Source organism: Schistocerca gregaria, chromosome 2 (assembly GCF_023897955.1).
Source record: "Schistocerca gregaria isolate iqSchGreg1 chromosome 2, iqSchGreg1.2, whole genome shotgun sequence".
Classification (NCBI taxonomy): Eukaryota; Metazoa; Arthropoda; class Insecta; order Orthoptera; family Acrididae; genus Schistocerca; species Schistocerca gregaria.
This window is the reverse complement of record NC_064921.1, coordinates 91891838-91914682: the sequence shown is the minus strand read 5'-3', so window position 1 is coordinate 91914682 and position 22845 is coordinate 91891838. Positions and strand designations below refer to the sequence as shown.

Below are 22845 nucleotides of genomic sequence, written 5' to 3'. Positions count from 1 at the left end.
CAGCAGCAGCAGCAGCAGCAGCAGCAGCAGCAGCAGCAGCACTTGTCTGATAAACTGCAAATTAATTTAGTCTTTGTTTTTTGTTCATGTACTTCTGCAAAGAAGTGAACTGTACATGTGTATTATACAGTGTAGACTAGTGGTTAGAAAATTAATCATAGTTTTTGTTGTTGTGTAAGCCTTGTGAATATCCTTGTGTAGGGTGGCTTCCTAGTGTTAATTTTCCCGTCGGCAGAAACTCTGTCATGCCATTAAGTTTTAATTTTGTGCTAGTAGACAGCACACAGTTTAAATCAGTGCATTCTAGTTTGAATGTTTGCCTCATGCAGTAACTTTTTGGCAAACAGGATTTATAATAACAGGTATGTGTAAATTCATAAACTTCAGCAGAGAAATTTATTTTTGTGTAATAGCTTGCTGTTTCAAGAGTGTAGTGAGAAATCTGCACAGCAGCTTTTAGTGTTACCTTATTCTCCTTTGGTATATTTTCAAACTCAGTAGCATCATTTGAGACCTTATATCTATTTTATACACAGTAAAATATGGCCAGGGACTGTGCTTGTTGTGAGTGGATACAAGGAGAGTTGGCTACTCTCTATAAACAGCTGGAAGCTTCGTTGGCTGCAGTTGACAAGCTTCTAGCTAATGCTCAAAGTTGCGATGATGTTGGGGCACCAGTGATGAGACCTGCGACGCCTTTGGTGCCACTGGAATCCTCCGGTGACCCGAACGTTGATGCGGCTTCTGATACGCAACATCTGACCGGTCTGCCCTCACTCCAGAGTGGGTGGTAGACAGTGGTGGGTTCGTGTGTCACTGGGCGGAAGGTGAAAGAGGGAGCAGGCCATGTGGCTGACTCGCTCTGTCTTAGCAACAGGTACGAGGTGCTACCCAGTGTTGTTGATAACTCTGAGCCAGCACAGGATGCTTCTCCTCTTGAGCCAGTGGTCGATTTTCCTGCCAAATCCGGACAAGTACAGAGGGTGGGTATGGTAGTCATTGGGAGCTACAATGTTAGGTAGGTGATGGAGGCCCTCAGGGAGATAGCAGGCAGGGTGGGAAAGAATTTCAGTGTGCATTCGGCATGTTTGCTGGGAGGTCTCATCCATAATGTGGAGGAGGCCCTGCCGGTGGCTATCGAGCGCACTGGGTGCAACCGGCTGCATGTAATGGCACATTTGGCAGGAATGACACCTATCCCTTGGGTTCTGAGGCCATCCTCGGCTCCTTTCGGCAGCTGGCTGATTTGGTGAAGGCAATTAGCAATGCACATGGGGTGCAGGCTAAGCTGTCTATTTGTAGCATCACACCCATGGTTGACCACGGTCCTCTGGCTTGGAGCAGGGTCAAAGGTCTAACCCAGAGGCTCAGATGACACTGCGACAGTATTGGATGCAAATTTCTTGACTTCCGCTATTGGGTGCAGAATTGTAGGGTTGCCCTTAATAGGTCAGGCATGTGCTACATGCAGGAAATCGCTACTAGGGTAGCGGCGAACGAGTGGCGTGCACATGGAGCTTTTTTAAGGCTAGAGAACTCCTCCCTTGGGAGCAAAGACAATTTGCCTGTTAAATCAGCCATAGCAGCTTCAGAGAATCTTGGTCCTCGCAGATCAGAGGTAGAAAAGATTAATATGATTTTCAGTAAACTGCAGGAACATTCAAGTAAAGGTCCTAGAATTAGTATCACTTACTGGAGGTTATAAAGCACAAACAGTATTGGGAACAGAAAGCTGGTTGAAACCAGACATCAATGACAATGAAATCCTAAGTTCAGATTGGAATGTTTACCGTAAGGATAGATTAGTCACCAATGGTGGCGGTGTGTTTATTGCAGTAAAAAATTCCATAAAATCTAGAGAGGTTATCATGGATTCCGAATGTGGATTAATCTGGGTGAAACTGAGTATCAAATAATGGTCAAAAATTATGATCAGATGCTTTTATAGACCACCTGGGGTCAGGGTCTGTAATTACAGAGAGCTTCAGACAGAACTTGCAGAATATAATTAATAATTGTCCTAATCATGCCATTGTAATAGGGGGTGACGTCAGCTTGCCAGGCATATATTGGGAGTATCATGCCATCAAAACTGGTGCCAGAGACAGGGAATTGTGTGGCTTTGTCCTGGATGTCTTGTACAAAATTTACCTTGAGCAGATAGTTAGAGAAGAAAATCGAGAGGGTAATGTCTTAGACCTCCTGGCAACAAACAGACCTCAACTTATCGAATCAGTTAATGTAGAGGAAGGTATCAGTGATCGTAAGGCTGTAACAGTATCTATGAAGACAGGTCCTACAAGGAATGTTAAGAAAGGTATGAAGATATATTTACTAAGCAAGGGTGACAGGATACAAATTTCAGAATATCTCAGCAGTCAGAATCAAGTATTTGGTGATGAAGACGATAATGTGTAGAACAAATGGAAAAAATTCAAGGGCGTCATTCAATATGCCCTAGACAAGTATGTTCCGAGTAAAGTTTTAAGGGATGGGAAAGATCCAACATGGTTTAATAGCCGTGTCAGAAAAGTGCTTCATCTCAGATTCAAGAGAAGTAAAAACCTAGCTGACAAACAAAAGCTGAACAAAGCAAAAATGAGCACAAGGAGAGCAATGAGAGAAGTGTTCAATGATTTTGAAAGTAAGACGTCATCAACCGCCCTGAGTAAAAACCCTAAGAGATTTTGGTCGTAAGTAGAATCAGTAAGCGGATCAAAATCATCTATTCCTTCTCTCAGTGACCACATCAGCACCGAAATGTAAGATAACAGAGAGAAGGCTGAAATATTGAATTCGGTCTTCTGAAGTTGTTTCACCACGGAAGATTGTAACGCCGTCCCTCCTTTCAATCTCATACAAACTTTGAAGTGGCATATATTGAGATAACTGATCGTGAAATTGAAAAGCAGCTACGATCGCTTAGTAGTGGATAGGCTTCAGGACCAGATGAGATACTTGTAAGATTCTATAAAGATTACGTGAAAGAACTTGCTCCCATTCTAGATCGCTACAGCAACAAAATGTACCTGGCTGGAAAAAAGCACAGGTCATTCCCATTTTTAAGAAAGGCCGTAAGATGGATCCACACAATTATAGACCTATTTCATTGATATCAATCTGTTGTAGAATTATGGAACATGTTTTATGCTTAAGAATTATGATGTTCTTGGAAAATGAACATTTTCTCTATAAAAATCAACATGGATTCTGCAAAAAGAGATCTAGCAGAACTCAGCTCGCTCTGTTCCTCCATGAGATCCACAGCGCAGTAGACAACAGCACTCAGCTTGATGCTTGATTTCAGTAAGGAAATGTAACTCATCCATGAAAGAAGTGGTTTATAGTGAGCTTGTTTGCCCGATTCATGAGTATTGTTCACCTACCTGGGATCTCTATCAGGTAGGACTGATAGAGGAGCTAGAGAAGATCCAACAAAGAGCAGCGCGTTTTGCCACGGGATCGTTTAGCTGGCAAGAGAGCGTTATGGAGCTACTCAACAAACTCCACTGGCAGACGTTACAAGAGAGGTGTGGTGCATCATGGAGAGATATACTATAGAAATTTTGGGACAGTACTTTTCAGGAGTAGTTGGACAACATATTACTTCCCCCCACATACATCTTGCATATTGACCATGTGGGGAAAATTCGAGAAATTAGAGCCAATACAAAGGCTTACCGACAAACATTCTTACTAATCACTATTCACGAATGGAACAGGGTTGGAGTGATCAGATAGTTGTACTGTAAGTACCCTCTGCCATACACTATTAGGTGGCTCGTGGAGTATGATGTAGATGTAGAAGGAATTCTCTGTACTTTTTTCATGAATTAAGGTTTTGCTAAGAAGCAGCATTCATTACTAGAGTCCCTGTGCTATTTGATGTGAAATGTACAACAGTTTTTATGTAATATGGCATTTTAGCCATGTGAAGATGTTCAGTATTGTTGTATTTGTTAAAACAATCATATTCATATTTTTACATCATCAGTTTCAACTGTATTTATAGTTAATGAAATATATTTGTATAAATAACAATAAACAAACACTGTCCACTTTTCAATATCAAAAATATTATGAAAAGGGGAGATTTCTACTCCCTACACACTCTGCCAGGCAATGCTGACGTCTCTCCATCCACCTGCACCCTGCTATCCCTCCCCCTTCTCCACTCCACTCTTGATTGCTGCTTCCATTCAAAATGACACAGTTGCATTTGTGCCACAGTGGCTGGAGATAGTGGTCATGTGTGCACGACGTGTAATTACTGGTGTAAAAGTGTGTGTGCGGTTTTCCCTTTCCGAAGAAGGCTTTGGGCGAAAGCTCAATGTGTAACAGTCTTTTTGTTGTGCTTATCCACACCTTTACAGTGAGGTGTGACCTGTTGTTGTGGTCTTCAGTCCTGAGACTGGTTTGATGCAGCTCTCCATGCTACTCTATCCTGTGCAAGCTGCTTCATCTCCCAGTACGTACTGCAGCCTACATCCCTCTGAATTTGGTTAGTGTATTCATCTCTTGGTCTCCCTCTATGATTTTTACCCTCCACACTGCCCTCCAATACTAAATTAGTGATCCCTTGATGCCTCAGAACATGTCTCATTTCCTAATCTAATTCCCTCAGCATCACCCGAGTAAACTCGACTACATTCCATTATCCTCGTTTCTTCCTTTCAACACACTGTCCATTCCGTTCAACTGCTCTTCCAAGTCCTTTGCTGTCTCTGACAGAATTACAATGTCATTGGCGAACCTTAAAGTTTTTATTTCTTCTCCATGGATTTTAATACCTTCTCCGAGTTTTTCTTTTGTTTCCTTTACTGCTTGCTCAATATACAGATTGAATAACATCGGGGAGAGGCTCCCTGTATTTTCCCCTGACACCTTCAGAATTTGAAAGAGAGTATGAGTAGTGAGCTATCCTTTTCATAATATTGTTGATAAACAAACACTCAAAGTTTTGTTGTTCTCCACTGAATGAACATAATGTACATGGACAGGGAACATATGGTACATATCAGTATATAGGTCTTTAATACACATGGTTAAATGGCACCTGCTCCTGCAGCTACTGTTCTCCCTTTCATTTCTGCCCAACAGTGACCTCATTTCTAAAACTATATGCTGCAACTACAAAAGCAAAATAGTGAAATTGAGAAAGAAATACCTGTGGGCGGTTTATTGGTCGGAGGTTTCACAAAGACATGTACCTCAGCTGACGATGACTGACCAGAGTTGTCAGTAACTTTTAGCACAAACGTATACATTCCTTCTTCTAAGTTTGAGAGCTGCAGGTAAGGTGTTCTTGTGTTCTATAACAACAAAATAATAGCAGTTACCACAGCCATTTTATAATTACTCATATTATGTTACCAGTGACATATGTGAATGACATGCTGTTTAAATACTGAGGCCCAATTCCACAGTTAAAATAAAAAAAAAGAGAAAATGCAGTGGTCATGAAATCATTCAGTCATAAAAATTCTGCATTGTTAAAAGCTCTACATTAATAATGTCTGTCATATTTCAAGTATTTACATACAGGAACATGAACTTAGTCACAAATATGGGATTAGAAAGAAGGGTGAACAGGTTTATCAATATTATGATTTGTATACTACGCTAGAAATTAGCCATATGGCAAATGTTATAATGAGTAGTCACATGGTGAATGTTATAATGAGCAACAGATTATAAAATGTCTGCTAATCATCATTAGCAGCAACAGCAACACTTAAATCATGAATTAGGCAGCACTGTGTAGCCTAATTGCTGCTAATTCCTGAGCTGACTTATACACCTCCTCCCATTTGTCCAATTCTTCATATTAGCATTTGGAATTCTACCGAAATCCAAGTGCCATGACAGATCAATTTCATTATGTACTCAATTGTTGTCTTAACTTCTTGTAATATGGGTCTACAGCCTTTTATTCTGAAGAATAAAAACTTCTACAGCCATGAGTGGAAAATAATGCCCTTGAAATTACTTTCTTACTTACTGTACTAGCTTTTGTAGAATAGTCAAGTGATTTTAGAGGCATAAAAAAGTGTATTTCACAGCCAAGTTCAAACTCAGTTGCATAGTTTTACTCACAATTACTATTTTAGGAATTTACTTGGAATTTATGCCATTGAAATATTTCCAGTTCCATTTAACCTCATTCATAAATTTCTCATCACTTACCCTTTAATCACTGGTGGAATTGCTATATTTATTTACTGTATGGTAGAACATGTGGATTTATATACATAAAATTATGGATACAAAACAATTATATTATTGTTGTTAATCTTGTATTAATATTAGTTCTTACTGGAAATATTCTATAGTTTTTGTCATCTGGTTTTTAAACTTATTTTGTATATTTAAAAGTTGTTCTTCATGAAAAGATTTATGAATTATAGTGTGTGTGTGTGTGTGTGTGTGTGTGTGTGTGTGTGTGTGTGTAAGTAAACTGATAAGATTATAATGCTTAAGCTTAAGGTAGTAACAGAGTGGTAATCATAAACTATCACGAAATTAAACTTTTGATTGGACTACTATCAGAAGAATGCTGAAGATTAGATGGGTAGATCACATAACTAATGAGGAGGTATTGAACAGAATTGGGGAGAAGAGGAGTTTGTGGCACAACTTGACAAGAAGAAGGGACCGGTTGGTAGGACATGTTCTGAGGCATCAGGGAATCACAAATTTAGCATTGGAGGGCAGCGTGGAGGGTAAAAATCATAGAGAAAGACCAAGAGCAACAACAACATCAACAACATTAGCTCTCTAAGTTACTTAGATTGCATGTTTGACTTGAAATGCACACTGTACAGTGAAATAATAATGTACAGTAATTGGTCTGCATAAATGAACAAATCAACAGAAATCTAATATACTATTTAAGAATCAATTTGTGGAAGCGGAAGAAAGGAGGGCAGAGCAAAGTGACTATGTTGCATAAAGCAATGGACTGAGAAAATCAACACACAGGTATATGCTTAATAGGCAGTTCCATTTGTAGCTAATAAGCTGAACAGGCAACCTACATAATAGTAGACATGAAGTCCACTGTAAAAGGGGATGAAAACAATGTAAAAATAGAGCACTGAGAAAAGTGGGAAGATTCTGATATCTGTCTCATGTTTACTCTTCCAGTCGTTTTTAACTCCCGTCGGCCTTCAGAGTTGAGTGTGTAGCACATCTAACTAACATATGGAGGAATCGGTTCTGATTCTCAGTACTCAGTACTCATGGTGTATACATGGACAAGGAAAAAAAAAATTCTCGGATTTTTCCCAGACTTCCCAGTTAAAAATACACTTTCTGCTGGGTGAAAATACACTTTTTCTGTGTTAAGTGAGAGTACACATTTCCTCGGAACTGTAAAACTTATCAATCCATTGAATCGTTATGGTTTCATACACTGGTGTAGAATTTCCCAGCGCTATACAAAACAAAACTTAGGAGAAAAGAGAACACTTTGGAATATGCAGCAACATGTATGCTGCACATTATTGTATTGAGAAAGTTTAAATTCGAATTCCACCAAACACCACATGTTTCTATCCAAAGCATTGAAAATGAATTTGTGGTGAGCTTTTGTAAGTAAGTCATAGCTCATGTCATGTGATCTTGCCAGCCAATGATGGCAGCTATTCAGAGCACAGGACAAGTGATGTAGTCAGCCAATAGCAACATCACTGCTACGTAGAGTGGCTAAACAAATAGGAAAAGTTACTGATTTACATTAATATACATAGTGTTGCTACAAGAAAAGAAAAGATTCCACATATAATATTGGTTTCGAAGATTAATAAGCTGCGAGAGAATCTAAGCTTCCACGTATAATGTTTATCTTTTTTGCGTGTGTTACACTTTAAGATACATCACACAAATGTGCCAGTAAAATTTTTAATAACAACATAAAATGTCTGGTCATCTGGGTTCGAAATGCTTCTAATGATTGTCCTCAAAGAGTTGATTTTAAAATGAGAGTCAAACTCTCTGTGATTTAAGAAATTCATCGTACATTCACGCACATAGTTCATTTTCATAAAAATAAATTTACTTTGAAAGTAACGCTTTTCAAACCACCATTCACAACATCATTTTCCCGCAACCTGTGAGACATAGGTTTATTTCAGCAGTGCCAGAGAGCACCGTATAAGAGGTGTCACTGCGCTTACGCAGCTATGATGATACAGGAAGCCTGTATGTTCATACATGCAAAACATTAAAAGATCTTACGTCATAAAAGAAACAAGACATCAGAGAATACTCCATGAGTACTGGAATTTCGTGAACCATACTAAAATGCATATTTCGGCTTCAAGTGCACATTTGTATGTCCAGATTCCCAATGAAGTAGCCCTCGAGCTGATATTAGTCCTTTCAGTGTGGTTTTCAGGATGTAAATTTTATTTGAGTATCAGTAATGTATTTTCTCATGTTTGGTTCTTTATTGTGGAATAATGCCGTACACACCGGAAGACGAAAATGTGCACTATAAATACAGTGAACAGTTGAAAGTAGCCAGTAGCGTGGAAATAAACACTTTGTTTAGATTAGATTAGATTAGATTAATACTTGTTCCATAGATCATGAATACGACACTTCGTAATGATGTGGAACGTGTCAGGTTAATAAAAGATGTCTGTACAAGAAATTACATTACACAAAATATTGCATGACACTAATGATTAAGTTTTTTTTTTTTCTTTCTTAGTTTATATCTAAAAATTCAGCCAATGAGTAGAAGGAGTTGTCATCTAGAAATTCTTTTAATTTATTTTTAAATGTTAGTTGGCTATCTGTCAGGCTTTTGATGCTGTTTGGTAGGTGCCCAAAGACTTTTGTGGCAGCATAATTTACCCCTTTCTGTGCCAAAGTCAGATTTAACCCTGCATAGTGAAGATCATCCTTTCTCCTGGTGTTATAGGTATGCACACTGCTATTACTTTTGAATTGGGTTGGATTATTATCAACAAATTTCATAAGGGAATATATATACTGTGAGGTTACTGAGAGGATCCCTAGATCCTTAAATAGATGTCTGCAGGATGACCGTGGGTGGGCTCCAGCAATTATTCTGATTACACATTTTTGTGCAATGAATACTTTTCTACTCAACGATGAATTACCTCAGAATATGATGCCATACGAAAGCAGTGAATGAAAGTAGGCATAGTAAGCTAATTTACTGAGATTCTTATCACCAAAATTTGCAATAACCCTAATAGCATACGTAGCTGAACTCAGACGTTTCAGCAGACCATCAATGTGTTGCTTCCAGTTTAACCTCTCATCAATGGACACACCTAAAAATTTTGAAAATTCTACCTTAGCTACAGACTTCTGTTCAAATTCTATATTTATTACTGGAGTTGTGCCATTTACTGTACGGAACTGTATATACTGTGTTTTATCAAAATTTAAAGAGAGTCCGTTTGCTGAGAACCACTTAATAATTTTGTGAAAAACATCATTTACAATTACATCACTTAGTTCTTGGTTTTTGGATGTTATTACTATACTTGTATCATCAGCAAAAAGAACTAACTTTGCATCCTCATCAATATGGAATGGTAAGTCATTAATGTATATCAAGAACAGTAAAGGACCTAAGACTGAACCCTGTGGGACCCCGTGCTTGATAGCACCCCAGTTTGAGGAATCAGCTGTTGTTTTAACATTACACGAACCACTTATTTCAACTTTCTGCATTCTTCCAGTTAAGTATGAATTAAACCATTTGTGCACTGCCCCACTCAAACCATAATGATTTAGCTTATCTAAAAGAATTCCATGATTTACACAATCAAAGGCCTTTGAGAGATCACAAAAAATACCAATGGGTGATGTCCGGTTATTCAGAGCATTTAATATTTGATCAGTGAAAGCATATATAGCATTTTCTGTTGAAAAGCCTTTCTGAAAACCAAACTGACATTTTGTTAGTACTTTATTTTTACAAATATGGGAGGCTACTCTTGAATACATTACTTTCTCAAAAATTTTTGATAGAGCTGTCAGAAGAGAGATTGGGCGATAGTTGTTGACATCCGACGTATCCCCCTTTTTATGCAATGGTTTTACAATGGCATATTTCAGTCTATCAGGGAAAACACCCTGCTCCAAAGAGCTATTACATATGTGGCTGAGAATCCTACTTATCTGTGGGGAACAAGCTTTAAGTACTTTGCTGGAAATGCCATCAATTCCGTAAGAGCTTTTACTTTTCAGTGAGTTTATTATTTTACTGATTTCAGAGGGAGAGGTTGGTGGAATTACAGTTGTTTCAAACTGCGCAGGTATGGCCTCTTCTATTAATAGCCTTGCCTCTTCTAGTGAAGATCTAGATCCTATTTTCTCCACAACATTTAAAAAATGATTATTCAAAATATTTTCAATTTCTGATGGTTTGTTACTGCACTTGTCATTCAGTTTTATTGCACTAAAGTCTTCCTGTGCTCTTGGTTGCCCTGTTTCCCTTTCAATAATATTCACACAAGTGGACTGCCTCAGCAGAAAAGAGTACTACAAGCCAAATTTCTTTAGCAAACCGACAAAAATAGCTTCATCATTCTGCAAGGTGATTAATGCTTGACTGTCAGAAAGGTGGAAATAAAATAAAATCTGAAACTAATAACTTATTTTAGCCTTCCATAATTACGTGAATGTATTTTAATTCACTTGACAGCTCCTGGCCTCAGAAATCTGTTTTGTTTTCATTTGATGTGAAAGCAATAAATGAAAAGGAAACAGCAAAACCATTAAATGGAAACAAGGGTGATGTGGAGACTACCCACCTCCCCACTACAACTCAAAATGCTCTGTGTATCAGTTCTTTATATGATATTTCCAAACCGGGATAATACTAGGTAGTGGTGCCTCCCCTCTCTCCAGTGTTTGAGGTAGAATGCCAAAAATTAAATCATTTTGTAGCACAAACCTTTCTGAAGTCTGATACATAAAACATATGTCTTCGAGGAAATGTAAGACATGTTATTTGGTCTTAAGTGTGCCAAACTGCAGTGCCACACCTCTTTATACAGCATTCTTCTATCACACATCACTGTACTTGGCTCTGTTGAATTCAAACGTGCATATTTTGTAATAGATGCCATCAAACGATGTTCTGGACAGTGAAAATTAAAATGCCCTGTGGTGCCTGACCTGCCACCAGTCAGCTGGCAATGCATCCTGGCCCTCTTTTTTCTTCTTATTTTTTTAAATAAATAAAAAATAAAAAAAGAGAAAGGAAGGAAAAAAGCTCGCTCGCAATTAATACTGGATGGGATTATTTGTAACCAGGAGAACAAGAACGCTTCAGAAAATTTGCACTCTTTATTGCCTATTAGCTAATAAATTGCTGTTTTGTGTGGCATAAAATTAAATATAGGATACATAAAACCAGTAATGACAAGAGACAATCAAGACAGTACACATTTCTTCAGTCCTTAAGTCCTATCGTTTTTTTTCTCTTATCTTGCAACAGCTTTACATGACATGCTTTCCTTTCTGCAAAAGTATTTATTACCTTATCAAAGTTCATCAAACGTTTTGCTACACGAAAAAACGAAATGTCGTCTAATACTGAAAAAGCTGTTAATACAAATAGTACCCAAGACTGGTGTGGTTTCTTGAGCTGATTACGTGTATTTTGTCACTGTCTGCAGTGATTGTAATACACACCAAATAAACGAGACTGTTTTGGAATAAATAGTCATTTTTTTAAACATTACAGAATATAATTCACAAAGTACCAATATCATATGCCTATTAGGCCTATTACAAGCAAAAAGCTTTATGTAAGGAAACAGTTTCCCATTTCATTTATATGCTCCAGCTTCTCAAGCATGAGATCGAAAAGTAGTAGTACGAAATTTTTATGTAAATTTAGAATCTTCATATTCTTCCACAACCATTCCTTCTCCTTCCTCGTTCTAACAAACAATTTTGTCAGCACTAATTCTGTAACTATTCCTGCCAGTGTCAAAACTTATTCTCCGGTTAACATCACTAAGTCTGCCACCATCACCGGTTTAGTTATCCTGTGTTTATTCTCTGCTCAGGTGTTATTACCTGTTCGTACAACACGTTTTCTGCACTACTCCCAGAATAGAACTTAAATGTCTGCTAGTTGGTTATTGTACATCTGGCCCTTACTGGTATAGCGGTCTGGCCAAAAACTTTCTATCAAAATGTCATTTTCTTGGGTACACCAAGAAGATAACACGTAATCTTTCTTACCTGTTATCCCTGTTAGTCATTTATTCCCTCTCTGGTAGTTTGAATCTATGGCTTTCACTAGTAATTATAACAACAGTGATCATTCGCAAGCCCAGTCAACCACATAAACATTCAGCAATTGGCATTCTGCTAAGTTCGTATAGCCCCATCCCCTTTTGTCTGCAGGAAAGTTTATTTCTAGAGGCAACAGGGATTCCCCTGGCAGAGACATCACCTACACTATGCACGCATTCAAACATCAACTTATGATTCATTCAGAAATCAACTTAGAATGTGTTCAAAAATGTTCAAAAGCCAACAGGGATGCATTTCAAAACTGTATGAGTAATAGATACCAATGTGCACTGGACACTATGAGCTTTGTAAAACAAGGTTTTCCCCCTCAAGAATATGAATTTGATGAATCTTCCCCCCCTCCCTGAAATTGCTGCCTGGGACAGATACCCCATTTTCACCCACCCCCTAGATCTGCGCCTGTTGCACATGTGTGAGTCTGGCAGCTTGGGTGTGCCTGTAAAATGTTTCAGGGTGGCATCTGACTGCTTGCTGCTATTGCTTATGCGGCTAACAGCCACACTTCTGTAGCCAGGAGCGGGAGAAGGTACTACTCATACGCAACTCAACTGTGCGTGTGCTTGAGCCTGCTCGCAACTGCTCAAATGAATCTAATGAAACAGTTGTGAATCCACACTCATCAGAGGCAATTTGTTGTTTTAAGTTTCATTTACTTTTTTTTCTCTGGTACTACTCCTTATTACTGGAATATCTTAATATCCTTTGTTAGAATATTGATTCTTACCAGCCAAAATTACAAAAATCTAACTGAAAACTAAAACAATGAAAAATTCCCAGAATTCTAATAATTTCCGGGTTTTTCCTCGTTTCCTCCCAGATGAAAAAACTCCGGGTTTTCCCGGATCTCCCGGGTCATATACACCCTGGTACAACATGGGTTTTCTCCTTGTTAGGACAAAAACATTATTAACACAGCCTTATGAGTACAACTGAGAAGCTGCTTGAAGAAAAAGAAGGGGGGCTCAAGTTTCTAAAGTTACATTTAATGGTGCCTACAAATTTTGTGTACAATGAAGAAGCATCTGCCACTTGTCACACCAGTGTCATACAGGATGATAGTGTCAGTTAGTTTAGATTGCACTTCCTCCCCTTTTTCTGCTATTGAAGCTTCTCTTTTCAGATGCTCATATGATTGTGAGGACAGGTATCTTAGCTATTTTCTTGGTATCAGCAGTCATTATATGCCGAGAGTGATTAAACGTGTCTTCAAATTCCCTTAAAAAAGCTATGTTAAAAAGCAACTATATTTCTGTCTGTTGGCTTCTTCATTTAGAAAGTATCAAGAGTAAATGGAGTTCACTAACCTGCATATCCACAGCCTTATTTTGATCAGTGGGACTCTTTGTCCACTCCCAACTTGCAATCCCCCGGTCATCAGTACTCAGGTTCCCATTCAAAGTGAGGTTGTTATGTGGGAGATAGATTATTATATCCTGACCAGCATTTGCCTCTGGTGGATAATCAGTTACTTTCAATACTGTTATATTTGCTGTGGTTGAATTCATTGCATGGTCGGAGTCCTCAACAGTCAACCTGTTGTAAAAGTTTTACCTGGATATATTATTTGAGTAGCACTCACACATCAAGGTTAACAATATTAGAACAGAATATCACATTATTTTGTAAAAAGTTTCATACGAAAATGTCATCAAATGTGTCCAAAATGTACTTTTCACTTGTTAGTGTTGTTGGAATAATGAAATTCAAAAAATACAAATATGAAAGTTCAAGCAATGTACTTACCAAAAAAACTGGAACAACAGTAGATAATGATAACGAAAAGAATAGAAGTTCACAAGATCTCAGAGCTGTTTTGTCTACCAGAAAGATGAGAAAACCCTCCCTTACTGCTTCACACATTCTTTGGGAAGCCCTTGTTCTGGATAACTCACCTATCCCGCACAACTGTCATAACTCTTTTCCTTCGCATCTACTCTTATTTTGTATGAATAGTTATCCCTCAACAACAGAAATTTCAGTACTTTTTGTGTCACTGTCCACATTTTCTCTTGGTGTATGCAGATTTCTGTTTGAGATAAAGTTATGATAATATGCCCACTGCAATGAAAAAACTGTAGCATGATTGAACTGAAGACTTTGGTGCTATTTCACAATTGATAGGGAAGGAAAAAAAGCAGTAAACAACAAGGGTAAGTGCGGAGGGGAGGCTTTATTCCTTGCTCTGTGTATAGCAGCCAGCAGAGACCACTGCCTATGTTTACAAGCAAATCCTAGTTAACACAGCTGAAAGTGGAAGAGGAATTAAATTTCTGAAAAATAAAGAGTGTGAAAAGCTTTTCAACTCCATGTTAGAGAGAACTACCAAAAGCATCTCATCAGGAGTAACCTGAAAGAAAACTCTGAGGTAAAAAAAAAACCTCATTTGTATTCACTGGCCAGACAGTGTGATACCAATAAACCCACTTAAAAGTTGAGCAATGGAGTGCACAGTTAAATCTAAATTGCTTCATGGGAACAAACTCTTGTTAAGTTTAATGAAGCATTACGAAAAACTGGATCTTCTCAGAACCTCAATAAAGATCATAGCTGAAAGAACTTTCTGAATGAGAACCATAAATACAAAGACAATGATAAAAGCTATAAGGCTTAAGTAGATCAGAAATGAGATGGAGAAAAAAGAAATTGGAATAGAAGTGTTGCAAGAGACAAGATACAGGGATGAAGAACCAGTGGTCTCAGCGCGCAAACAAGCGCACGTGCATTTTAGTACAGGGTTTGTGGGAAACCAAAGGGACAAGTTTGCCAATAGTTCAGAAGGTATATTAATGCTGGATCTCCATGCAGAATATTAAGAATACAACATTACATGAAAATGAGTCAACTATTAAAAAGAAAAGGAAATGTCAAATAAGGCATAGGTAAGTTCCGGTAGGAGTAAGATGATACATTGAGAAGCTTAGACAGGCACAACGAAAACTGGCACAGAGAAATGACATTGCCGAATAGGGAAAAAATGGACAGTGTACCGAAGGCCAGACAAAATGGCAAATGATAAAAGTGAGCTATGCTTTGAGCACAAAGTGAATGATAGTGAATGAGCTCATGTATCACTGTTGAGGATCAGCCAGATAGAAATCAACTGGATTTGTGTTACACAGATCATGAACTTTAAGGCTAAGAATGATATGGTAACCAAGTTAGAGCACGGCTTTTGTTTTCTTCTTTACACTTGAAACTTTTACCATATTTTAATCCTCACTTATGTTGTCTTTCAACAACTATGAAATTCCAGGTCAGGTTTGGTCTGAAATTTTCTATGTGTAAATCCATAATATAAGTACAGTGACATTATTTTTCCAATATTGGAGCCAACACTGTCAGCTAAAATACTAACTTGATCTCAAATTACATAGAGATTTGACAGCGTTGGCCTTTTTTAATTCAGGAAGAGCAATGATAGACTGTTTTTTGAGGTTAATACTGTCAATGATAGTTTTATGAAAGAAGTTAAGGTATGGCAATTTTCATATTTTGGTTTATTTTTCCTTAAAATTTCTACATTTTTGATATAGGTCAGGATTTCTTTACAGCATGTGCTGATCTAATATATTGGTAACAAGGAAGTCATCTGTGATAATCTTGAAATGGAATTATATCCTAACATCTTATTGGCTACTTTCATGTCTTCACATAACCAGAATTTTGTCCGTCCACCCCATCTTTTAGATGGTTCTACCATCTATACCTCAACAGACATACGTTGTCACTGTGACTGAATATTTTATCATTCTGATTTCATATTACATTCATACAGTGAGAATATTTTTTCTCCCTGGGCATCACACTCATGAGTGTGTTTCAAAGGAAAATTGATACTAATTTTGGTATAAGAAAAAGGAAATTTCATTACTACAGTACCATTCACTGTACAATTTAGTTTCAAAAGACATAACAGTAATTCACCAACAGTTTTGTAAAACAATAATAATAAAAACTTCTTAGGGCAACAGTCAGCTGCTTTGTTGCTGGTAACCACTGCTGAAAGTCGTAGTGGAGATTAGATGGAGCTGTGATACAAACTAGTCAAAATTTGCCAGAGTAGCATTCAAATTTGAATTTCAAGCATCGAAATATTTAAATGAATGATTGTAACATTCTTTCGCTGAGAATGACATGCACTGTTTCACAATGAAAATAAGAAAAAATATGGTATATACTTAGTGATAAAGACACATTTTGTCTTTTTGGAAGGATACCCGTAAGCCGTTCAACATATGTATATGGAAACAGAGTATATTTTTCTATCACACAGGGTAGGAATATATGGTCAGAGAGAGGGGATGGAGAAAATGGACGAAAAGAGAGTGAAGAGGAGATGGAGAGACAGAGAGAGTAGGGAGGAGGAGATAGACTGATAGAGGTGGGAGGTTGAGGTGATCAGACAGAGGGAGAATGAGGTGGACACAGAGGGAGGAAGAGGTGGACGCAGACAGGCGGAGGAGGAGTGCGTTCAATGCATGTGTTGAATGCATATGTTGTTGAAGTCCCAGGGAAAAGCCTTTTTACTATACTTCATTTCATGGAATCAGAGGTTTGCAATTTACTTGTGTCGTCAGAAATACCCTTTTAGCATCAGTGACTTACTTAAATGTGTAGTTTCCTGGAAGAACAAGATTATCCAGTTGCAGTGTAGGTGTGTCCACAAGGTGTGGTTGGTAGCCAATTGGGCCTTGCTGCAGTTCCCAGTGCCAGCCAATGATCTGGTCATCATCCTTGCTCATTGAACCATCCAACACTGCACCTGTGTTAGGCAACTTCACAGTCTGGGATGGAGGAGTAATTATTGCAGCAGGAGGTTGATTTATTCGTTTTGCTGTAACATGAAAAATAAATAAAGTAACACAGAATGTTGTACACGACAACAATAAAATTTTATCATATAGACTAGCTTTTCTGTGTTGAATAGAGGTATATCAAAATGAAATGTTATGAAAGGATGAGCACCAAGTTCTAACTAGGAAGAGGAGCTGTATAGTCCAAGTGATTCTACACATAAGACAACACAAAAATTATAACTTGCTGTTTCCAATATACAGCTGAAACTATCCAATATTGGTCAAGCATGTGGGAAAAACAAAAATTTACTACATTTTACACAAAGAATGCAAATACTATTCTGAGGTGATAAATCACTATCAGCGATAAAAAATAACAGAAAGCTTAACAGGCTCAGACAATATATGAGCAACATTTCATCTACAGTCTAACATGATAAATTGCTTCAGCATTCAACTACAGTGATTTCAGAAAACCTCTGAACATTTAAAACAGGCTCCCCAAAATGTTAACAACTTGGGATAAAAATGAGAATTTTACTGTCTCATTACATATAAATGAAGTAGTTTGCACAAAATCTGATTTGGAGAACATCCACAACTGAGACTCATGATAAGTGAATTAAAAATTTACTTCAGTTGTAGCTAATGTATCTTTTTATTGCACAACTAGTTTTAGAGGCTTTGTAGCTCTATCATTAGATGTCACCCACTGTGAACATTGAGGAGAGGGAACAGTACAAAATGAGATAAACATTCTAACAAACATATGTAATGCCACAATTAATGGTACTAATCGTACGGATTATTAAATCATGGGTGTATGGTGGGAGTGCCAGTTAATCACATGGGATCAGACTTGTGGTTACATGACACATGGGACTGTAACAAAAAACATTAAGGGAAGGGGAGGGGTACAATTAACATGAAAATTAGAAAATAAATGTAACAAAAATGCACACTTAAGTGTCGCTACTTACGAGCCGCCTGAGCACACTATTTACTTCCTTGCCTAGTAGTGAGGCAGGTGCATCATTCTCTGTACCAACACATAAGTGTTCATGTTCATCAGACTTACTTTGTAACTTGCATGTTAACTGTGCCTCTCCCCCTTCCTTAACATCTTCTGTTACAGTCCCATGTGTCACATAGATGTAAGCTTGATCCCTTGTGATCAATTGGCCCGCCTGCTACATGTTCAAGCCATTTTGTACTATTCCCTCCGTTTCTTGTTCACAATAGCTGGAACCTGATGATGGAGCTGTAAAGCCTCCAGAACTAGTCATGCAATAAAAAGGTAGATAGACAGCAACTGCTATGTTGAACGAAACAAGAAATTGGAAGTGGGGCAGGGACGGTGGAGGCACAGCAGAGTATAAATGGGAGGGAAAAGGGGGTGGGGGGTGGGATAAGAGTGTTGTCTTGCAGAGCAAGCAGGTACCAGAATACAACACGACAAGCCTACATGGTACAGTTTCGGGAGGGTGTGGCATGGGGGGTGGAGGGGGGGGGGAGGGGGGGAAACTGGGAGCAGAAAAGTGGCAGAGCAGAGAAGGGGAAAAGACTGAGTGGTGTGTTGGCAGACAACGGTGCTCAATGAGGGTGAGGTGATGTGAACTGGGGTTAGGCGATAGGACAGAGGCAGAAACTGCTGAGTGGAGGGTGTGGGGACATTACCGTATTTACTCGAATCTAAGCCGCACTTTTTCCGGTTTTTGTAATCCAAAAAACCGCCTGCGGCTTAGAATCGAGCGCAAAGTAAGCGGAAGTCCTGTGAAAAAAAAGAAGAAGAAGAAGAAGAAGGAAAGAGAGAGAGAGAGAGAGAGAGAGAGAGAGAGAGAGAGAGAGAGAGAGAGGAGGAGGAGGAGGAGGAGGAGGAGGAGGAGGAGGAGAAGAAGAAGAAGAAGAAGAAGAAGGTGGAAGACGAGCTTTTTTTCTTCGCCTCGAGTTTCGAGCACTGCATTTTCATACATTATCCAACAAAGTAAATATAAATTTCGTATTGTCCACCTTCAAATGTAGCAGCATTTCGATGTACTACGAAAATCCAACTGGCAAGACTGTTTGGGATGTTTGTCAACATTGCCAACTCTATGTTCTGAATTTTTTCCTACCTGTGAGAAGAGATGGTTTCTTATAGGAACTTTTATGAATTGTGAATCGCATGCAGTATTCTCTTCACCATAAGAATAATACGAATATAAACATTTTGCCATGTATTCTTTCGTGTTTGCTGCTAACTCATTTAAATCCTGTCTGCCTAATAAACTACGAGACTAGAGTGAGACAACAGCAAACGTGGAAGACTATAGATACAATGTCATGTTTATATTCATATTATTCTTATGTCTAATAGTGATACAGTCAGAAATGAAGCACGGCAATTGACTAGATTTTTAAATCTAAGATGACTCTAATTTCAGTGCAAAATGTAATGTACTAAAGAGGCATCTGTAGAGATTTTCAAACGGAGAAAAATTTTCACTAAACTCTCGTTCAGAACATCTCCTATCATACGCTGTCTATTATTTGGTTCTTGTTGATCATTATCAAAGAAAGTAGCAGTGTAAGTAACAACAAATAGCAGTCTCTTGCCATTGTTTCGCTAATGAGACGGTTCCTCTCTCTATCTTTTGTTAATTGTAAGCGGCGGTATCGTGCACAAAAGCAAGCCATGCCGTGAGCGGCGACAGGTCATAAACACTCATTATCAGAATGCAACAAACAATGCATGACACAGTACAGCAATGCATTTTCAGCTTAGTGTGACGTAAACACCTATAACAAAGAGAACGGCACTTATCAGATCAAAGAAAAATAAGCAATCAATTCAAACCAGATGAAGTACGCGAAAAAGGGAGGGTACCCGTATAAATACGGACGGAGGACCTGACACATATCAATGGCTACCTGGTAAAGCTTAACTGCTAAGCTTACGACTCGAACCAAACTACTGTAGCTGTATCATCATTCATTCGACCTAAATTGTGTCTCATACTACAATGGACCCACTTTGTTTCGATTTGGAGGTGCGGCCTAAAACTTTTCTGTCCCCTTGAATTTTGAGTCTCAGATTTCAGGTACGGCTTAGACTCAGGAAAATATTTTTTCCTTGATTTCCAGTCTCATTTTTCAGGTGCGGCTTAGATGTGAGTGCGGCTTAGATTCGAGTAAATACAGTAGTTCATCCTAGGTTGAGCTGGGATAATTTTTGGAGCAGTAATTGTGTTGTAAGGATAACTTTCATCTGCGTAGTCCAAAAAAGCTGTTGGTGGAGAGGAGGATCCACATGGCCAGGTTAGTGCACCAGATATTGAAATCAAGTATGTTATGTATAACTACATGCTTTGCCACAGGATGGTTCACTTTACTCTTGGCCAGTTTGCACTGGACAGTTTTTGGTAGTCATACCACTATAAAAAACTAGGCAAAGATTGCAGTAGAGCTTTTATATTACATGGCTGCTTCCAATGGTGGCCCAGCCTCTGATGTTGCAGGATAACCCTGTGACAGGATTGTAATAGGACGTAATGGGTGGGTAGATTGGGCAGGTCTTGGACCTGGGACTTTCACAGTGATATGATCTCTGTGGTAAAGAGCTGATATTGGGACAACATCCTAGTCCATCCATATGCCACTCTCAATCCCAGTCCTTTGCCATGGAGACCATATCCCTGTGGAAGACCCAGGTGCAAGCCCTGCCCAGGCCACCTACCCAGTACTTCCTAATCCAGTCCTGTTACATTATCTTACTTCATCAGAGACAAGGCCACCTGTGAAAGCAGTCATGTGATATACCAGCTCTGTTGCAAACACTTCACAGCTTTTATAGTGGTAGGACTACCATCCATCTGTCCACCAGAATGGATGGTCACTTTCAAACTGTGCCCAAGAGCAAAGTGTACCACCCTGTGGCACAACATGCAACTGAACATAATGTGCTTCATTCAATGGCTGCTCGTAACTCAGGCCATATGGATGCTCGCCTCCACCACCAGCTTGCCTGAACTGTGCAGATGGGGAATTATCCTTACAAACATATTCAACTTCCAAAATTACCCCACAATAACCTAGTGTCCACAATTCACATTCCCTCACCCTCACTTGTGCTGCTCTCTGGCAACACACCCACCAGCCATTTCCCCCCTCTGTTCCTCTCCTTTTCTGCTCCCCTTTTCCCCTAACTCCCTCCCATACATCCCCCCAATGCTGCACCGGGCAGCCTTATTGTGTTGTCTTCTAATTCCTGCTTGTGTCTTTACATAGTGCTCCCCCCCCCCCCCCCCCCCTCCAAACCATACCCTGCTATCTCCCCTCTTCCCTGCCCCACTCCTGATTACTACTTTTGTTCAATGCAACAGTTGCCATCTGGCTAGAGTGATTGGAGATTGCGATCATGTGTACAGGAGATGTCTGCTGGTATGAATGTGTGTGTATTCCTTTATTTCTTTTTTTTCTCTTTTCTAAGGGAAGGCTCTGGATGAAAGCTCAGTGTGTGGCAGTGTTTACATTGTGCAACTCAATGTGTCATATTTACAGTCGGTACCAACCTATCCTTTTTATAATTGTTAATGTTTGCATCTTCATATTCTCGCTTAACAAGACTATAGAAAATGATGATGTGGTCATCTTGTAAACTGTTATGAACAATTCTGTACCTGAGAGATAAGGGACACAAGTTCAACTTCTGCAGTTTCAACCTCAGACCATATTTGTAACACTCAAGTAAAAGAAGAGCTGCAGTCCTGTTCCAGCCTATTGCCGATTTCGGCAGTGTTAAAAGGGTGCATGCCAATTTAACATTGCCTAAATCAATTGTGGGCTGTAGCAGGACTGCTGCTCTTCTTTCACAAATAAGTCAGTGTGTGGTTTATAAATATGGTCGTAAGCAGAAATGTGGAAATTGAACTTGCACCAGTTTACCACTCATGTGCAATATTTCAAAAACAACAACAACAACAACAACCTAAAACTATCAATATCTTCAAGAAGTTCACAACAGTTTAAGGAAGTCTTAATATTAAATTTTGTGTGAATGAATAAGTGAAAATGGTACTGACACAAAAAGTATAAAATTTAGGATGAGCAGATACTCACGAGGTAATACACTGACATTCGCAAATGTCTCGCCATAGGCTGTAGGTGAAGACACACTGACTTTGAACCTGTATAGCCCCTCAGTGAGATGGCTCAACTTGAGTGTCCCTCCATTCTGATCATTCATTGTACCACTACTGTCACCCTCTGGCTGAGAAAGGAGGGTCCATTCATATTTGTAGTGTTCTCCTGCATAAGCACATTCCAACAAACATTAATATTAACTGAAGTTCAAAGAGAATAATAATATCTAAGTTATCTCAAAGGTTTTTATTCTGAAAAAAAAAAAAAAAAAGAAATTAGTACATATGAATCTTGATAGCTTAGAGTTTAGATACAACATTCAGAAATCCACTGTATACTACAATAGTCTCAAAAAGTCACAAGCTGCCAAAATAACTTCTAGCCTGTGGCAATTACTGTCTTATTTTTCCAATACCTAAGATCAATTTGGACAAGAAATGTGATTTCCGGTGCAGAAACACCAGTTTTGGACAAGAAAGGTGATTCCCAGTGTAGAAAGTGAAAGAAAGAGTCAAACGACACATGTAAGGGAAATGACAAACGAAGATATTGAAACAAATGTAAAAATACAGTACACACACAAAAACGATCAAGTACACAAAGCACTCAT

At 38.7% G+C, this 22845-nt stretch overlaps 1 protein-coding gene across 2 annotated transcripts in view; it reads right to left on the bottom strand.

Moving 5' to 3' along the window:
* Positions 1–22845, bottom strand: part of LOC126336403 (dyslexia-associated protein KIAA0319-like protein) — a 143478-nt gene that overhangs the window by 50382 nt on the left and 70251 nt on the right. For both annotated transcript variants that reach the window (XM_050000089.1, XM_050000090.1), the window contains exons 7-10: positions 22212–22400; positions 16924–17152; positions 13623–13851; positions 5168–5312 (exon numbers count right to left, since the gene is read on the bottom strand). In XM_050000089.1, coding sequence (XP_049856046.1) covers positions 5168–5312; positions 13623–13851; positions 16924–17152; positions 22212–22400 — 792 coding nt within the window. The remainder of the gene's footprint in view (positions 1–5167; positions 5313–13622; positions 13852–16923; positions 17153–22211; positions 22401–22845) is intronic.